General features: G+C 48.6%; 1 protein-coding gene across 1 annotated transcript in view; it reads left to right on the forward strand.

Annotated features, from left to right (window-relative positions):
- The window catches only part of ATAD3A (ATPase family AAA domain containing 3A), a 65,910-nt gene that overhangs the window by 41,937 nt on the left and 6,067 nt on the right, over positions 1 to 17,906 (forward strand). The window contains exons 13-15 of the mRNA XM_027855389.1: positions 1,422 to 1,492; positions 3,788 to 3,955; positions 4,884 to 4,992. Of these exons, the coding sequence (XP_027711190.1) occupies positions 1,422 to 1,492; positions 3,788 to 3,955; positions 4,884 to 4,992 (348 nt within the window). The remainder of the gene's footprint in view (positions 1 to 1,421; positions 1,493 to 3,787; positions 3,956 to 4,883; positions 4,993 to 17,906) is intronic.

Consider the following 17,906-nt stretch of genomic DNA (forward strand, 5'->3'; position numbering starts at 1 on the left):
TCAGGAAAAAGATTTTACCATGTGCAACATCTTTGGCCGAGGCAGTAAATTTTATTTTCAACCCTCCCAAGCTATGTGTAATATCTATATCACAGAATTTATGTTTTGGGAAAAAAAAATAACCCTGCCAAATGTAGCTGTCACACGACGTTTTTCATTGTATTAGATGTATCTATGATAAAGCTATAGAATTATATATAGCTTTCCCATTAAATGTGAGTAAAACAAAAATGGCCCGTTTGACCCAGTTCAGGAAATGCTAACAACAGCAATAATGCAAAAAAAAATAAAAGAAAATAAAGGTGTAAACATGGACAAAGAAGAGACAGAACTGCCAATGCCTGCTGATGGCATGATGGTTTTCTTAGAAAACCCTATAGAATCAATAAAGAAACTAATCGAGAGCATCATTAACTCAGTAAAATAACAGAATGGAAAATTAACTTTTAAAAAGTGACGTTTCTATATGGCAATAACAAAGTCAAGGAGGAAATAATAAAAAAAAATCTCACTCAAAACAACTCCAGCATGCATAGAGCATGTAGGGGTCTGCCTGCCAAGGCACTCGAAAGACTTGGATAGATACAGATTATCAGATCCTCTTGGAAGCAATAAAGAATAACTCAGATAACTGGGAGGATGTTCAGCGTTCATGTCTAAGCTGTGCCAAAGTGATACCAAATTAAGTTATGGATTTGAGCACCATGCTGTTTATACAAAGGGATACTGTTGAGTGAGACAAAATAATAGAATTTATTTGGAAGAACAAAAGGCCCAGCATCTCAAGGGGAAAATGAAAAGTAGGAATGAAGGGGGGCTAGCAGTTGCAGGTGTCAAGTTTTATTAGAAAGCAGCAAGTGTCAAGATTGTTTGGTACTGGTTAAAAATAGAACACAAGGAAGAAGTGGAAACAGCTGATCCCAATGACCTCGGTATTCAGGAAACGTGAGAACAGAAGGATTGATGAAGACTGGGAGCAGTTTGGCAGAAACCTCCCCCTCGCCCCTGCTGGTCTGGCCCTCTGGGGCCCGGCAGACCCATCGAGCCCCTCTTCTCCCCCAGGATGGCCCTTCCCGTATGGGGGTCGCCATCCTGGGGATCGAGCTCCTGACCCACGGGTCTTAACTACGATGCAGTTTGGTTATTCTTGTTCTTGTGGTGGGGGTGGGAGTGGGGGGTGTCTTGGAAACACTAGCTATACCTACCCTGAGCTCTCCGCAGCATGTTTAGGGTCTCTTTCTGATTAGTGAGCACGTTCTTCCTTTCTTTCATTGACCTTCGAGGGACAGGCTCTCAGCCACTCCCACCAGTGCTTTGGTTACTTGGTTCAAGTATAAAGTCATCAGTAGCGGCATTTTTAGAGTTTGTGGCGTTGCCCACATCCTGTGTGGCTGACAGCTGTCCACAACGTCTCTTTGCAGGAGAAGATAAGTGAAGACCTCCGGGCAACGCTGAATGCATTCCTGCATCGGACGGGCCAGCACAGCAACAAGTAAGGATGCACGATGGGGCAGGACGCGCCCAACATCCACACGGTGTGCTCAGGGTGTTGTGGTGTCGTCCAGAGACAGTCTCTCAGGTTCTGCTGTGAGATTGGGGGTGAAGAAGGTGCTGGCCTGACAAGCATGTGTGCACACTCACACTCATTCACTCACACACTTACCCCTCCACTTTGTTCACCTCTTCCAGGGCCGTGATGTTTTATATTTAGGTGGATGGTGCTCTCGGCTGATGTATTAGTCAAGTAAGACTTTTTCCTTAACAAGTGAAGCCCCCCATTTTCCCTTAATCCGAAGGACTTGGCTTCACCTCTCACAGGCTTTTAGCACCAAAGGTGAACGGTCCGTGGGAAAAGACACAATTTAATTTCATTGGAGTCACTCGGTGTGCCAGCTGTCCTAACAGGTGTGCTTGATGCCTTCCCGCCTGGTGGGGGCAGGGCATGGTTTGCGGTCCCCTCTTCCCTCTCCATCCTCATGGTGTCTCTCCCTCAGCATTTGCATATTTGACCTAACTCTGTAACAGCTCTGGCTGTGTGATCCGGCCACCGAGTGTGTGCCTGTGGGCAGTCGTGAAATTCAGAGAGAGCTAGAGGGACGGCTCAGAGTTTGCGTGGGCTGGCCCCCAGGGGTCCTTGGGCAACTGGGTTCAGGTGCTTGCCTGCCCTGGAGCTAATGCTCACTCCCTTAGGAAGACTAGCACAGACCAGCTCTATTTGGTCCTTCCCAGAAATGACAAGGGCAGCTTGTTACAAGTCACTTTGGCTTAGCCGGCACTGCTTCAAGACGATATTCATTCACTCTCAGAACATCCTAGCCACAGCAGATGGAAACAGGAATCGTGTTGTTGGGGCTGGAAAAAATGGTCATTTTAAACAACAACCCTAATGGTGAAGGGCTGATTTTAAGACAGCTGGAGTTACTGTAATGGAAGGCTGGTGAGATGGTCTCTTCTGCCCTGGAGGCACAGTAGGGACTGTTCTTAGAGCTAATGAGTTGTAAGAAGGCATTGCCAGGAAGGAGTAACGCGTTCTGTTTTTATAAAAGTGAGTGTCTCCCGTTCCTGGGAATTACGCTACATTTGAAGTTTCTCATTGAGCTCTGGAAAAATAAATCCCCGCTTCCTGTATCCTGGACGTTGTGGTCCCTGTCTGGCAGGGTGGCACCCAGTGACAGACTGGCCAGGACTCTTGGGTATGAGAAGTCTCATTGGCTTCTTGGTGCAGGTTCTCATGACTGGCGGAGACTCAGTGAGGCTCCACCAGGTAGACCAGAGAGGCAGAGCTCTCTGGTCTCCTGCCTGCCTAGGCTTGTGTCCCACTGGCATCTAATCCTCTTGTCAGCTGCATGTATGGCTGAGATCTTAGGTAAAGGCAAACCCATGATTTTGATACTAAGAATCCCTGAAAAGAACTCCTGGGTAAAATTCATAGGGAGTCACCAAAATGATTCAAGAAGACTGGCCCACAGCCTATGTGGTGTTTGTCACCTGCCTGGGGTCGCTCGTCCCTAGGGTGCTCTGCTTTTCCTTCCTTATTAGAAGTCTTTCCTGGGAATCCTGCAATATAACCTTTCAAGAGAAACCTGTGGAGATGGGGGTTCTAAAGCCTGGGGCCCCTTGAAGTTCGGTGATTCCAGGGCCTGGGATTTCATCAGGGTGGGCCAGGTCTTCGGCAGTGCTGGAATGAAATGTTCTTTTCTGCTGAAGACATTGGCCTTGCTGGGCCTGGCTGTTGGGCTTGTGGGTCTGGGGGAAGCTAAGTGGTTGTGTGGTTCTTTGAGCAGAGAACATGACCCCGGCAGGGGCTGCAAGGACTCCAGCTTCCTCCTCCTTGAGCCTTAGCTTAAACAGATGGTGAAGGAGCTCTGGTGTGTTGCAATAGCTGCTGTGAAAAGACTAATCCAAAGGGAGAGGCTTCATTAAATTGGCAACATCAGATCACGTGGAAAAGAGAATTGGGGGGAGCAGAGCTTAGGCCACTCTCCAGATGCAAGCAGAAAGAGCCCCTGCTGGGAGGAAGCGATGGTGGGAGAGACGGTACATTGGCCTCGTCCCCCCTTTGGGGTCTCTGCAGAATAATCTGCACTAAACTGTTTTCCCCTTAAACTGCGGTATGTAATGGGCTCGGAAGACTTGGGAGGAAATGGGAATTTCTGCCCAGATGAAACACTCAGCAGAAAGACAAGTGGTCCTTTTAGTTGTGGTGCTTTTGAGTTGGTGGCTGACTGTTTGCAGCCCAGTTGGCGACACGGGCATGATGGCAGTGCCCTTTGGCTTGTCCCCACAGGTTTATGCTGGTCTTGGCAAGTAACCAACCTGAGCAGTTTGACTGGGCCATCAATGACCGAATAGATGAAATGGTCAACTTCGACCTGCCTCAGCTCCAAGAACGGGAGCGCCTGGTCAGGATGTACTTTGACAAGTATGTTCTGAAGCCAGCCACGGAAGGGAAGCAGTAAGTGTCGGGGCCTTGGCAGCCTAGGGCGGGGGGCGGACAGAGCTGGTGCGGGTCTCCCTCTTCTCAGGCCCCACGTGAAAGCCTCCCTGCCTGCTCCCAGCACCCACTGCCCCACTTCTCCCAGGCGCTTAGGCAGAAGTCTTTGTTCACCCCACAGCGGAGAGCCAGTTTGAAAAGACCGTCAGAGTAAAGGGTGTTGCGTGTGGGGCTCCCCTGTGGGGGAGGGCATGGTTGGGGGGGTTCCACTTCACAATCCCACTGCCGCATTTCTTTCCTGCACCAGCTTTGTGCTGGAAACATTTGGCAGAATGCATCCGTGATGCCCGTAAACATCATTGGGTAAACTGGTGATTTCAAAGCGTCCCTCCCTTCGTGGGCTCGACTCCAGGAAGGAGCTGGGAATTGCGTCTCGTCAGCTCTTGGGCACTGTCAGCAGAGAAGGGGGGGGCGCAGGGCTGCCCACAGGGCTCCTTGACATCTGAGGAGCAGCAGGGCTTTCGTGAGAAGCTGCTCTTCGTGGGCCCCGGGCCCTGGCCTGCAGGGAGAAGCGCCCGTGGGAAGGCCTAGGGACCTTCCTGCTCCAGGCTTTTCTTACTCCACACTTGCTTTCTGTCCTGGTTTTCAGGAACGTTTGTTTCTGACCTTAGGTGAACAGCAGAGATTTCATTTCAAGTTCTCGTTTTTTTTCCCTTGACCTGAATTGGGAATTTGCCCAGTGATGAGGACGCTGGTGCTGGTGTCCAAGGGCTTGGGTTCAGGTTCTGCCACCAGTACATATGTGCCTCAGTCTCCTCGTCTGTAAGCCCCAGAGAGGTTGCAGTAGATGGCCTCTGAGGTCCCTTCCCACCCTAACTCTGGGAAGTGAGTGGCAGCTGCTCCCCTGACTGCCCCAGAGCCCACACACTGAGTCCTCCATTCTTTTCAGGCGCCTGAAGCTGGCCCAGTTTGACTACGGGAAAAAATGCTCAGAGATCGCCAGGCTGACCGAAGGCATGTCCGGGCGGGAGATCTCGCAGCTTGCCATTGCCTGGCAGGTGAGTGAGGAGGGCACTGCCGACTCAGAACTGGGCCCTGACTCTTCTCCAGAACCGCGTCCCCTTCTGGTTCTGGAACCACTGACGGTTGCTCTGTGCAGGGGCAACATCAGCTCAGCTGATGTGTATTCAAGGCTCTCACAGCAGCAGCTTCGAAAAGCAAAAATGTGCCTCCTATGCAGAACCCAAGAAGCTTCCGTCTTCTCTTCAGGGCAAGTGACGGGGTGAATGGGTAGCAAGGCTTTTTAGATGTGTCTGAGGAGGCTGCCTGCTCATCCCTCTGGGGCACTGGGGGAGGGAGATCTTTGGTAAATATGGCCTCTCGGTATCTGTGCCTAGGAGAAATAAGGAAGTTTTGACAGGGCAGCCCATCTCGTTATCCTGGCTGAATTCTGTACAATGTCTGCCACATCCTGGGTCAGGCAGGGTGCCTACAGGCCTACTGTGAATGACCGGGAGCTTTGAGCAGGAAGAGGAGGTCTCCCTGAGAGGACCCCAAAAGATGGGAGAGAAGAGGCGAATCACCCCCTGCCCCCACCCCAGAACGGTTCTGTTTTTAATCCAGCCCCGATGGAGCCCTGTGTGTGTAAGAGAATGGCCCCTGCTTCTGTGGCCAGAAGCGCTTGCCTCCACCTTCCTGTGACCTAGGAAGCCTTTCAGATGGCTCGGGGAAGGGGTGGTTTGGTTCTGGGGTCTTTGATCCAATCTGGGTTCCAGTCCTGTGTACTCTCCCCCAGGGCCATAGCCTAAGGACCCCTGAACCTGGGACATTCAGACCTAGGGAGCAGAGCAGGAAAGCGTCACCTGGGTTGGCCCACAGGGCCGACTTCAGGGCTGGCTCTCAGCCGGCAGGTGCCAGGGAGACCTGTCCTTGCGGGGAGCTGCAGCTATTTGGCGTGTCATTGGAATGTCTTTGTCCCAAGGCCGGACCTGGGGCTCACTGATGGAGCAGCTTTCTGGCTTTTTTGAGGTGTATCAGCTTTGTAAGTGACATCCTGCCAGTTAGCCAACTTAACCTAGGGGTCCTTCATGGGGGAGGGTTGGGGCTGACGTTGCATGGACCCTCCCCAGAGGAGATGCCTCTGTTCTGCAGCTGCTGAGGTCAGGGCCCCCCAGGCATCGATGCCTGCTCTCTCCCTGCTCCTCTCTTCTCTCTGCTTAACTGGCCAGATGCTGTCAAACTGTAATCTTCCTGCCTGTGATTTGAGTTTTATTTTTGAACATTTGCAGCTAGGGCTGTACGAATAATTAGGCACATGTCTAAAATGACAGCCACAGAAACAGCCACCTTTCTAGCCTGGTGGTGCTGTTCTCATCGGGGTCAATGGAGCCGTTTTCAGCCTTTCTGGAAGTCTAGTCTGTGTAGCTGCTGGGAATTACTGAGTTTGCTCTGATCCCGCCAGTGACACGCCCCTGCCTTGTTTCCTCACCTGTCACCCTTCTAAGGTCCCTTCCAGCTCTGGCTCTGGGTCCTGAGTTTCACAGGTCCCATCCCTGCCTGGAGTTTCTTATGGGGATGGGGATGCATTCACTTGCTTGCTGTGGCCTTTAAAGCACACTTAAGTGATCTGACTTCATAATCAGAATTTCCTCAGACCCGTCAGGCCGCACTGTCAAAGACGACACCGTCTTTGTCAAGAGGAACCTTAGAGATGAGAGCGTGAGTGGGGAGATTCACCTGCAAGAAGGCACCTGTAAGAGGAATCTGAGATCAGGGGCCTTCAGGGTCAGAGGCTAGGACACACTTGGCCTGCTTTGTGGTTGTGTGGCTACATGCAGCCCCCGGGAGCGTCTCTGCAGGGCTAGGGCTTTGCCTGGCTCTCACCGTGTTCTCGGGTGGCTGGGTGATTTGCCCACCTAGTGCCCTGACCCTGCCGTTGAGAAAGGCTCGTGTGTCTGCGATGTGGAGCTGGCCTCCCTTCCCGTTCTCGCCCCAGACCAGGGCTCCCCCGCTGCACTGTCTTCAGGCATTCTGGGTGATGGGGGAGCATCTGCTTCCCTTCCTGGCCTCGTCTCCCCAGCGTGCAAATGAGGCTGTTCCTGCTTTGAGCAGCTAAGTCTGGGTGGCTTCTTCGTTCCAGCCCCGGAAAGGCTCAGTTGATTAAAACATGATCTGGCACCAGCTCAGTGTGTGTGCATGCTTGCCTGTTTGTTGGGTGCCTGCCCTGCCTGCTGACCTGGCATTTCTGCGGGGCTCATTAGGGAGGACGGCATTTTTCATGTAAACAGTGACCTGTGGTTTAATGGGGTGCTGCAGTATCACGGCTTCGTCTGTTTGTCCTGTTGTTGGGATCCAGACTGAGCCCTGGTTGTCTGGTGGCAGGATCTGTTTTGGTAAATGCCTTTTCCAAGAATTGATTCAAAACTACCCAGAATAAGCTCACGTGGAGCCTCCCCTGGCCCAGCCTCAGCGCGTTCACACAGTATCCGTACATAAAAGGACAGTGTCCAAGCCAGCCCTCCAGACGTAAGTGCTGACGAGTGTAGTGCTGCGTCCGTGTCTGCTGGGTGACTCATCTCCTCCTGAGACTGTGTGGATACTTTGTGCTGGCCCAGAAAGCTGAGCTGAGAGGGATCCGAAAGGTCTCCAGACCCTTCGTTTTACAGATTGTCAGGACGAGGCAACAGAGACATTTTCCAAACACCATAGGCCCAAATTGAGGGAGGCTTTAATGGGAAGGTGGTGTTTGAGTTAGTGTTAGAGAATGTGTGCGAATTCAGCAGATGGGGGGAGGGGGTTGGGGAAAGTCTGCAGGCTTAGAGCTAATAACGTAAGCAAAAGGGGCAAGGGTGGTGGGCACACAGGGAAAACCCTGGGGGAGGTGCCTGCAGAGAGCTGCCCAGGCTGCTTGGAACATAGAATGAAGTCACACGATAAGGTCAAGCATATTCACCTTGTAGGGCCTAGAATCCCAGGCAGGGAGGTGAGTGTGAACTTGATTTGTAAGGTAGACCAAGTGTTCTTGGAGGCAGGAGGGCAGAATTTGTTCAGTGGCTGATTCCACAAATGATCTCTGCCATAAACAGCCCGGGGGAGAAGGGGGCTGTGCTCAGTCCCACTGGGCACACTTTTCTTATGCCAAGTATTGGAGAGCAATTAGATGCCGTAGGGCAGGGGTGAGGAACCTCTGGCCTTGAAGCCATGTGTGGCCCTCTAGGTCCTCAGGTGCAGCCCTTTGACTGAATCCAAACTTCGAAGAACAAATCCTCTTGATAAAAAGATTTGTTCTGTAAACTTGGACTCTGTCAAAAGGCGGCACCCAAGGACCTAGCAAGCCAAAAGGGATTTGTTCTGTGAAGTTTGGATTCAAAGAGATTTGTGTGGCCTGGAGACCTCAGGTTCCCCACCCCTGCAATAGGAGGTTCAGAAAAGGGGATATTTTCAAGTTTTCTCTTTCTAACTGGATGTAAGTCAATAAAGGCCGCTGCTGGGCCCACTCTGTGAGGTCCCCAGCCCCCTGTTCTGAGCAGATGTCCTCGTGGCCTGGGTCATCTTCAAGATTGCTGCGCTGTGTGCCAGTGCATTTATTGCTTCCAGTAGAAAAAGTCTGTGGTCTATCCAATTAATGTTTTCTATTTTGGTAACTTTTTTCAGATGTACCCTGTTTGCTCTTGAGCTGAGTCAAAAGCAGATGTGAGTGTAGACTGCCATTCTTGGTTGTCTGCACATCACTCTAGTAGTGGGTTTGCACTCTGAGTTGCTTTCTGTCTCCTCCAGACTTCTACCTTCAGCAGAAGGGAGAGCCCCAAAGGGGACGGACGCCACTGGGCTGGCGGCCTCATTTGCAGCTCCTGGGGGGAGGCCAGCGACCTGTCGTGCTTCTGCCTCTGCAGAGGGCCTGCCGCTCTGGCCAGGGAGTCTGTTTCATCCAGGTGGGTGGCCTGGGAGGGGAGCTACCTGGAGACAAAGAGACCCTCCCACACTCCTGTCACACCAAGGCCATGACCTCAGGCAGTGGTGGCGTGGCTGGCCAGTGTCAGGTGGCTCTCACGATCTCTTCCTGCCCTTCTGTAGTGCCTGAGGAGAGAAGCCAGCTCCTTGGCATGGGCCGGGCACTGGCAGAAAGGAGGCCATGGATCTCTGGGGCATCTGAGTCAGGTGCTGCCCTGCAGCATTAGCAACAATAGAAACAGCACTGATAGTGTGCTTGAAGTTTTGTGGAGCGCTTTATGTACATTAACTCGTTTGGTCTTCACAATAGCCCTCCAAGGTAGGTGCTGGTGTTAGCTCCATTTTACTGAGAAGGAAGCAGAGGTCGCGTGACCTGTCGAAAGTCACACAGCTAATACTGTCTGAGATAGGATTTGAACTCAGGGCTTCTGAGCCCAAGTCCAGCCCACTGTCCACAGTGCCACCTAGCTGCCTGTATGGGCCAGAACTGGCTCCCTCTTAGGCCACATACGTCTAGAAGCTTGTCAGAGTCCTCAGACACAGATCTGACAGAAGCAGGGGCACAGTGCTGCTTTCAGTCACTATAAGCCCAAACTGGGCCAAGGGGCTTTTTCACAGAGATAGAGTCTCGTGGAGTCAGCTGATTATCAGATGTGCCCGTGGCCCCTTTCCTGACCAAAGTGGCTTAGTCTGAAATGTCCACCCTCAAACAACAGGGGTAACGAGGCTGCAGGAGAGGCTGGACCCTTAGCTCTGCCACCCCCCAGTGATCTTTGGGACTTTGGCAAGCCGCTTCCTGCCTCCGGGCCACAAGGCGTTGGACTAAATGGCCCTCTGCCACCCCTCGTTCTGAACCAGAGAGACCAGGGATGACAGGCTGCCCACCATGTGCACTGTCTTCTAAAAGATTGCCCCTCAGCTAACCACAAGAGAGAGAAAAGCACGGTAGAGTGAGTGCAGTTTTAAGAAAAACACCAGCAGGTGTGAGTTTCAAGTGTTGGTCTGGTACTGCTATATTGGACCTAAGACCAGATTGGGAATAACCCAGAGGAGGAGAGGATGGAGAGATGTGAGTTCTCCGGGCCTCCTTCCTTCTTTCCCGTCCCATTGTCCTGCAGCTATATCTGAGGCTACCTTCTCGGCTTCCAGGAGGACTGAGGCAGGGCCCAGCAAAGCCCTACAGACATGGGCAGTGGAGGCTGGAGGCTGAGCTCTGCCCACCTCCATCCTGCCTTTGTGAGTCTGAGAAGGAAGATGCTGCAGGCAGCGGGGTTTGAAGGGTTTTCTCTTGCTTTCCAATTAAGCTTATTAAAACAGTATTGAAATGCTGGGAAGAGAGAGATCCTTTTCTTTTGCAAATTGTAGAAAATTGCTTTGTGGAGCAATAGGGCCAGGATTGTTTCTCCTGAGTAAATACCATTTTCAGAAGATGGTAATTTCCTTTAACCAGGTCAGCCAAGCCTCATTGAAGCTGTTTTCTGTCCCCTGGCTCCCTTCTCCAGGCCCGTGCAGGTAGGCCCACTGTCACTGTCAGAGGCTGTGTGTCTGGGTGCTAGGGGTCAGCAGTGGTTGTGATTGAGTCTCTCTGGTTTCCAGGAGTTGGTGCTGTGAAAGGTAACTGCCAGCCGATGTCAGAAAGGACAGGTTCTTCTCATCCTTCCTGCCTTCCTTACCTGCCCCCCCTTCTGCCTCTGCAGCTTCAGGCCCCATCCTCTCCCTGAGTCTCCTTGGCTGTCCCGCAGATCATCTGGTGCTTAGCTGAATACCCTGAAGGGCTTTGGGTGGGAAGGGGGAGGAGTGGAAATCTGGTTGCTATGTGACGGGTTCTATCTAGTTCTGCATCTGGGGGAGCTGTTTGAGGTGAACAGAGTGAAAATGCAAACCTAATAGAAGGAGCTTATGACTGCCGGGTAGGGGGTTGTGCTGGCCTCCCATGGCCAGGGCAGGTGTCCCATCAGCATCGCCTCTCTGCCACTTTGCCAGAAGGTGTCCTCTCCTTCCCGCTGGGGTTTTCTTGCCATTCCCTGGGGGCCCATTGCCAGCCAGGTGATTTCAAGGTTACCCATCTCCCTTCAGCCTTAACCACAGAAGCCTGACATGGTTTCCATCTGCCTAGTACCCATTTTATCTTCAGAAACCCATAAAAATAGCTATGATGCAGCCAATTGATTTCACTCTTTCACGGATTTAAGCCCTGGCCTTGACCACAGTTGCTTGAAGCCATTTCAGATTTGTTCCAGCTTCCCATTCCCATTCTTCCTGGCTGCTCCCACAGGTGGGCAGGTCTTCCTTGCCTTGTTTCCAGGAATTGGAAGGTGCAGGATCAGCCTCTGGATTCGATCCTGGCATTTGGCCAGGTGTGGTAGGCCTACTCTGAGGGGATGAAATCTTAGGCATTTCTTGTGTATTTATACGTGCAGTAGATTAAACCATGGGCCCCTTTCTAGCTTTGTTGTTTGTCGCATAGCACCATGTGAAATATATTCAAACTGGAGCCACCTTCTCAGGGATACTTCAGATTTTTAAACCATAAAATGCAGATTGGGGTTTGACTTGGTCCAAACTTTCCATCATAGACTTAATAAATCAGCCATGGCAGTTGGGCCTTCCAGACTGGCAGGCCTGTTCACATCTGGACCGGCATGTAACTTGAAATATGGTGAACAATAATCCCAAAAGTTGCAAACTAGGGACCATAGAAAAGCAAACGTTTTGAAATTCATCCATTAACAAGTAGTAACTGACACACTTTTTATCAGTCACTGAACATTTATCAAGCACGTACTCTGTGTCAAGTATGCACAGGGCTGTACGTGGTCATCATCATTTGAGCCTCACGATGTCTGAACTAGATCTTAAAGTTTTAGAGATGTGAGAAGGTATGTTTGTAGTTGTCACTATTAAAAAGGAAGCGGCATTGGGGCAGGCTTCTTGTACAGATGGATTGGTTCATCTGAAGAGTAATGGATGGGCCCCAAGGAAAGTCTAATTTAAGACTTAAAAATGAAGATTTCAGGGTGGCCCAGGGAAGTGTTAGAGATGGGAGCCTTGGCCAATATGAAGGCTGACTTGTAGAAGTATTTTCGAGTTCAGAAAATAAGCTAAAAATTGCCTTTTTATTAACTCAAGCAGGTTTAGGTCTTTTTTAAATGAACTTTTCAGGTTTGGGCCTGAATTGGGGTTTGGTCTGCCAGTTCTGCCTAACCTATAAAGACTCATTCCATAGTCTTTTCCTCTTGGTTCTTAGAACTATTTCTTAGTCTTTATCAGGCCAGGTTTAAGACTTGAGTGTTGTTACTTTGGGGACTGCTCTCCAGCCTTCTCTGGCAGCCACTTACACTTGAACCCTCCTCGCTATAGCTAGCTGGAATTCCATTGCCTGGAATCCATTTCCAAGGAGGGAACGTGGATTGCTCATTCTAGCGCTCGCTTCTGTATCAGCTCCTCACACAGCGTATGTCTTTTGGGCAGTAGCTGGGGGAGAGGAGGGTTAGCAGCATCTTTGTGTATGAAGAAGGGGATGTCTATGTGGTCTCTTCCTGAATAGTTACGCTCCAGCTACAGCCCTCTCCCCATTTGGTTCCAGGGGCATGGCACTGCGATCACCGTGGATGTGGGCTTGCCCAGTGTTGTGGGTCTCCCATTAGCATGAACTGATTCTGGGAGGTGCCAGTTAATGGGTTACCTCCCCGAGAGGACAGGTGTGCTAGTCTTCTAAAAGAGCTGTATTTACATCCAGAACCAGGCCTGGAGCTTCTGGAACCAGCTCATTACATATGTCTCTGCTTCCCAAAAAAGCAGGGCCCGGCTGTGGGTACAGCAGGAATAGCAGAGAAGGTGGGAGTGGAAAGAATTATTTATGTGCTGGCAGATATATTTAGAATAGTGTTCTGCTATCTCCATCGAAGACTTAGCTTAGTATGTTCCCATGGAGAGAGAAATGATATGTCCAGCACAGACCCCAAATGATGCTCCTGACAAACTCAGGCATAATGTAAAACATGTCTGGTGGCCAGCTGCTCACCTTCTTCTGGCTAAAGGCCTCTAGAACAAGATTTGCTCTCTGGGTCTGAGGTTTTCCTTTTCCACTAAGATGTTACTATCCTCAGTTTTGTGGCTTCCATCCTCATGTGTATGTAAATTACAGACTCGTGCATCCTCAGTCAGGGACAAGCCCTCAGGCCAACCCTGTGCTTTCCATACCATGGGAGGCTTCTCATCATTTGTGGGCAGACCTGAGCACGGGTGCCTCCCCCAAACACACGGCTTTCCCTTGGAAAGTGTTTGCTCCCAGTTCATGAACCCTCCAAGATGTAAAGGGTCTAAGTGTGATGGAAAATAAACCAGAAACCTTCCTACAGTAACAGTTCTCTCCTAGTGATCACATACTGCCAGAGGGAATCTAGAAAATATTGCTAAAGATGAAGAAGTCTTGGGCAAGCAACTGAAAACCTTCAGGGCACAAAGAGCGTTTCCATCACATTTGCCAATCGAAGGCAAGAGCTTCAGGAGAGATGAGCAGATTGGCAAAACTAGTAAAGAAGATGGGGTCTGAGAATAGGATTTGGATTTCTGGACCAAGGCTTCAAATGTAGGAATAACACACTCTCCTGGCCAGGGATGGAGTCTTATGAATCAAATCCAAGTGTTGGCTTACTTTTTTTTTTTGTTAAATATTTTACTTTTTTTCCAATTACATGTAAAAAAAATTTAACACTCATTTTTTTAAATTTTGAGTTCCAAGTTCTCTTTCTCCTTCCCCTCCACCCCCTGTCATTGAGAAGGCAGGCAATTTGATATAGGTTATACATGTGCAGTCATGCAAAATGTATTTCCGTATTAGTTATGTCATGAAAGAAAATACAGACAAAAAACAATAAGGAAAATAAGTATGCTTTTATCTGCATTCAGACTCCATCGGTTCTCTCTCTGGAGGTAGATAGCATTTTTCATCATGAGTCCTTCAGAATTGATCATCGTACAGTATTGCTCTTCTTGTGTACGGTGTTCTCCTGATTCTGCATCAGTTCATGTAAGTCTTTCCAGGTTTTTCTGAAAGCATCCTTCATTTCTTCATCCTTCATAGCACAGTAGAATTCCATCACAATCATATGCCACAGCTTGTTCAGTCATTCCCCAGTTGATGGACATCCCCACATTCTCCAGTTTGTTTGCCACCACAAAAACAGCTGCTACATTTTTGCACATATAGGTCCTTTTACTTTTTTTGATCTTTTTGGGTATAGACCTGATAGTGCTATTGCTGGCTCAAAGTATACACAGTTTTATAGCCCTTTGGGTAATAGTTCCAGATTGCTCTCCAGAATGACTGGATCAGGTCACAATTCCACCATCAGTGCATTAGTGCCCCAATTTTCACACATCCCCTCCATCATTTGTCATTTTCCTTTTCTGTCATATTAGCCAATCTGATAGGTGTGAGGTGGTACCTCAGAACTGTTTTAATTTGCATTTCTCTAATCAATAGTGATTTAAACATTTTTTCATGTGATTATAGATAGCTTTGATTTCTTCTGAAACCTGCCTGTTCACATCCTTTAACCATTTATCAATTGGAGAATGATTTATATTCCTTTAAATTTGACTCAGATCTCTATATATTTGAGAAGTGAGGCCTTTATCAGAGAAACTTGCTGTAAAATTTTTTCTCAGTTTTCCACTTTCCTTCTAACCTTGGTTTTGTTTGTGCTAAACCTTTTTAATTTAATGTAATTTTATATCCTGTAATGCTCCCTATTTCTTGTTTAGTCATAAATTCTTCCCTTATCCATAGCTCTAACAGGTAAACTATTTCATGCTCCCCTAATTTGCATATGGTATCATCCTTTATGTCTAAATCATGTACCCATTTTGACCTAATCCTGGTATGTGGTATAAGATATTGGTCTATGCCTAAGTTCTACCAAACTGCTTTCCAGTTTTCCCAGTATTTTTTGTCAGATAGTGAATTCTTGTCCCAAAAACTTGGATCTTTACATTTATCAAATACGAGATTACTGTTATCATTCACTACTATGTATTATGTACCTAATCTATTACAATGATCTGCTACTCTATTTCTTAGCCAGCACCAAATTGTTTTGGTGATTACTTCTTTGTAATGCTTTGAGGTCTGATATGGTTAAGCTACCTTCCTTCACATTTTTTTTCATTGATTCCTTTGATATTCTTAACATTTTGTTCTTCCAGGTGAATTTTGTTGTTTTTTCTGGCTCTATAAAATAATTTTGGTAGTTTGATTGCTGTGGCACTAAATAAATTAATTAATTTAGGTAGAATTGTCATTTTTATTATATTGGCCTGGCCTACCTATGAGCAATTAATATTTTTCCGATTATTTAGATCTTACTTTGTGTGAAAAGGGTTTTGTAATTGTGTTCATATGGTTTCTGGGTTTATCTTGGCAGGTAGATTCCCAAGTATTTTATATTGTCTACAGTTATTTTAAATGGAATTTGTCTTTCTGTCTCTTGCTTCTGGGTTTTGTTGGTAATATATAAAAATGCTGATGATTTGTTTGGGATTTTTTTATGTCCTGAAACTTTGCCAATGTTGCTAATTATTTCAACTAGTTTTTTAGTTGATTCTCTAGAAATCCAAGGGGTTTTAAGCTGAAAAAAGAAGAGGTGGGTTTTGTTTTGTGTTTTTTGAGGGGTAGGGCAGGCTACAATATAGGAAGACAAATAGCAGTAGAGAAAAATGGAAATTCATGGGAGAAAAGAAAAATCTGAAGAAAGAGGCCAAGAAGAAAACCCATGGCAAAACAAGGTGAATCAGAGTGCTTAATTCAAGGAGATAAAAGTGACTTTATATGTGTCACTGAGGCCTGGTGGGAGGAGGACTGTGACTGCCAAGGAAGAGTTCTGGAGGGCACTGAGAAGAGATCTCTGGGAAACATGTCAGGAAACATTTGTGTGAAGAACAGGGGCACCAGATATGGGTCTGTGTGGTCAGTGTATGCTGCAGACCGTCTAGAAGGAAAGAAGACAGCGATGACTTCAGGCACATGATGGAGGAGTGATGGGGACGTCATTCATCTCTCTGCTGAAACTCTCCCCCAAAAACCAAGCAGCTGATAATGGCTTGACTCGCTGCAGTGATAAATTCCATCCTTCATTGACACGGGGAACTGCTCTTCTTGATCTAATTCTGACCCATGCTGGAGGAAGAGAATGATGGGAAGCTTGGAAGGAAGGAAGTGATCACGTTGTCTTCAGGGTTTGTGGAAGGCGAGGTAGAGTGTGATGCACAGCTGGGATATGGGGAGAGCAGATTTCCAATGGTGCTCAGTCAACTGAAAAGCAAAAAAGGGCTTTGTGGCTCTTTGTGCGGAAAGGGACTCATCCGGGAACCGGAGTCCTGCATGGGGTGAAAGGGACAGTAGCAGTTACCAGAGAGAAGGAGGAGCCGTTCAGCTCTCTGTTATTCTGCTTGCTTTCAACTGAAAAGGACAAACACTAAATGACCAGTGTGGAATAGCTACCCAAGAGAAATAGGGAGATAGTAAGAGAGCGGCCCTTGGTGCCCAGATGGGCTGCACTCCACGGTTCCAAGAGACCTGGCAGAGGGGGTGCTCTGTCATTGTCACAGCTCTCTGAATAGCGGCAACCTTGCGGGAAGTCAGACACAATTGGAGAAGGGTAAACGTGCCAAGTTTCAAAAAGGAAGGACAGGTAGATTTGGGCGTTTGACTTCATTTGCTGGCCAAAGTTTGCAGACATGTGGAAAATAGAGCCATGATTACAGAGAGCCGTCATGGGTGGCATAATCAAAAGCCCGACATCCAAGCCTGGCCTGGTTTCCTCAGCCTGGTAGACCAGTGAGGGCTGTGGGTATCATTTACCCAGAGTTGAGCGAAGCATTCGGAGCTCTTACAGCAAATATGGAGAGAGGTGGGCTAGATAGTGGTGCAGGTTGATTCAGGAAATATTAAGTGCCTACTGTGTGCCAGGCACTGTGTGCTGGGGATATAAATAAGAAAATGGAAGACAGTCCCTGTCCTCAAGAAGCTTACAATCTAATAGGGCAAGAAAGCACATTAAAAGGGGTGGGGGGGCTCGACCAGGGAGTACAGAGCGCAGGGGCATGATGTCCTTTGGAGTCAAAACCAGGCAGAACCGGTGATGAAAATGGAGAGCGTTAGGTCTATCCAGAACTGGTTGAGTGTGCTGACTCAGCGAGTAGTCACCTGGAAAGGAAATCTGGCAGGGTGCATTCTGTAGCTCAGAGAAGGCGTAGGGGGTGGTTACACAGAATTAGCCCAGTGGGTGATAGGGCTCAGAAAGCTCCACACAGGCTAGAACATGAAAATGCAGTCCCAGTGAGATGAAATTTAGTAGGAATACAAACAGTATCTTACATTTATTCAAAACAAGCTACTTCCCAAGCTCAAGGTGGGGGGAGCGTAGCCAAATGGCATTCATCTAAAAAAGTTCTGGGGGTTTTAGTGGACTGCAAGCTCCATATGACTCCACCTAGTGATTTGACCGCCTGGAAAGCCAAGGCTGCTGTAAGCCTTTTAAGTGGCCCAGGACTGGGGTGGGGACAGTTTGTTTTGCTGCCTGGTCAGGCCATAGCTAAAGACCTTTGCTCTGTTTGGGGTACCGTCATTTTAGAAAGGTCTGGAGAATACCTAGAGGATACCAAAAGTTGGGGATGGGCCTTGAAGTCAGGCCGTCTGAGAGCTGTTAAAAGAACCAAGGTTCTTTAGCCCAGAAAAGACTTGGGGAAGCTTGGACAGGAACAGGAGGCCTTTCTCAGAGGGTGCGGAAGCAAGAATCAGCCGGTTCAGCTTGGCTTCCGAGGGCAGAGCTGAGGAGGAGGAAGCAGATAATGTAGACACAAATTTGGGTGTGATGAGAACAGAACCTTCCTAACCGTTAAAGCTGTCCAGACAAAAGTGGGGTAGAGTGCTTCCGAAGATGGTTGGGGGGTCAGAATTAGGCCCCTTCCCACTCTGGGCGCGTAGTGAAGAGAGCCTGTGGCCTAGAGGTGCCCGGGG

Source organism: Vombatus ursinus, unplaced genomic scaffold, assembly GCF_900497805.2.
Source record: "Vombatus ursinus unplaced genomic scaffold, bare-nosed wombat genome assembly UNPS02010822.1, whole genome shotgun sequence".
Lineage (NCBI taxonomy): Eukaryota > Metazoa > Chordata > Mammalia > Diprotodontia > Vombatidae > Vombatus > Vombatus ursinus.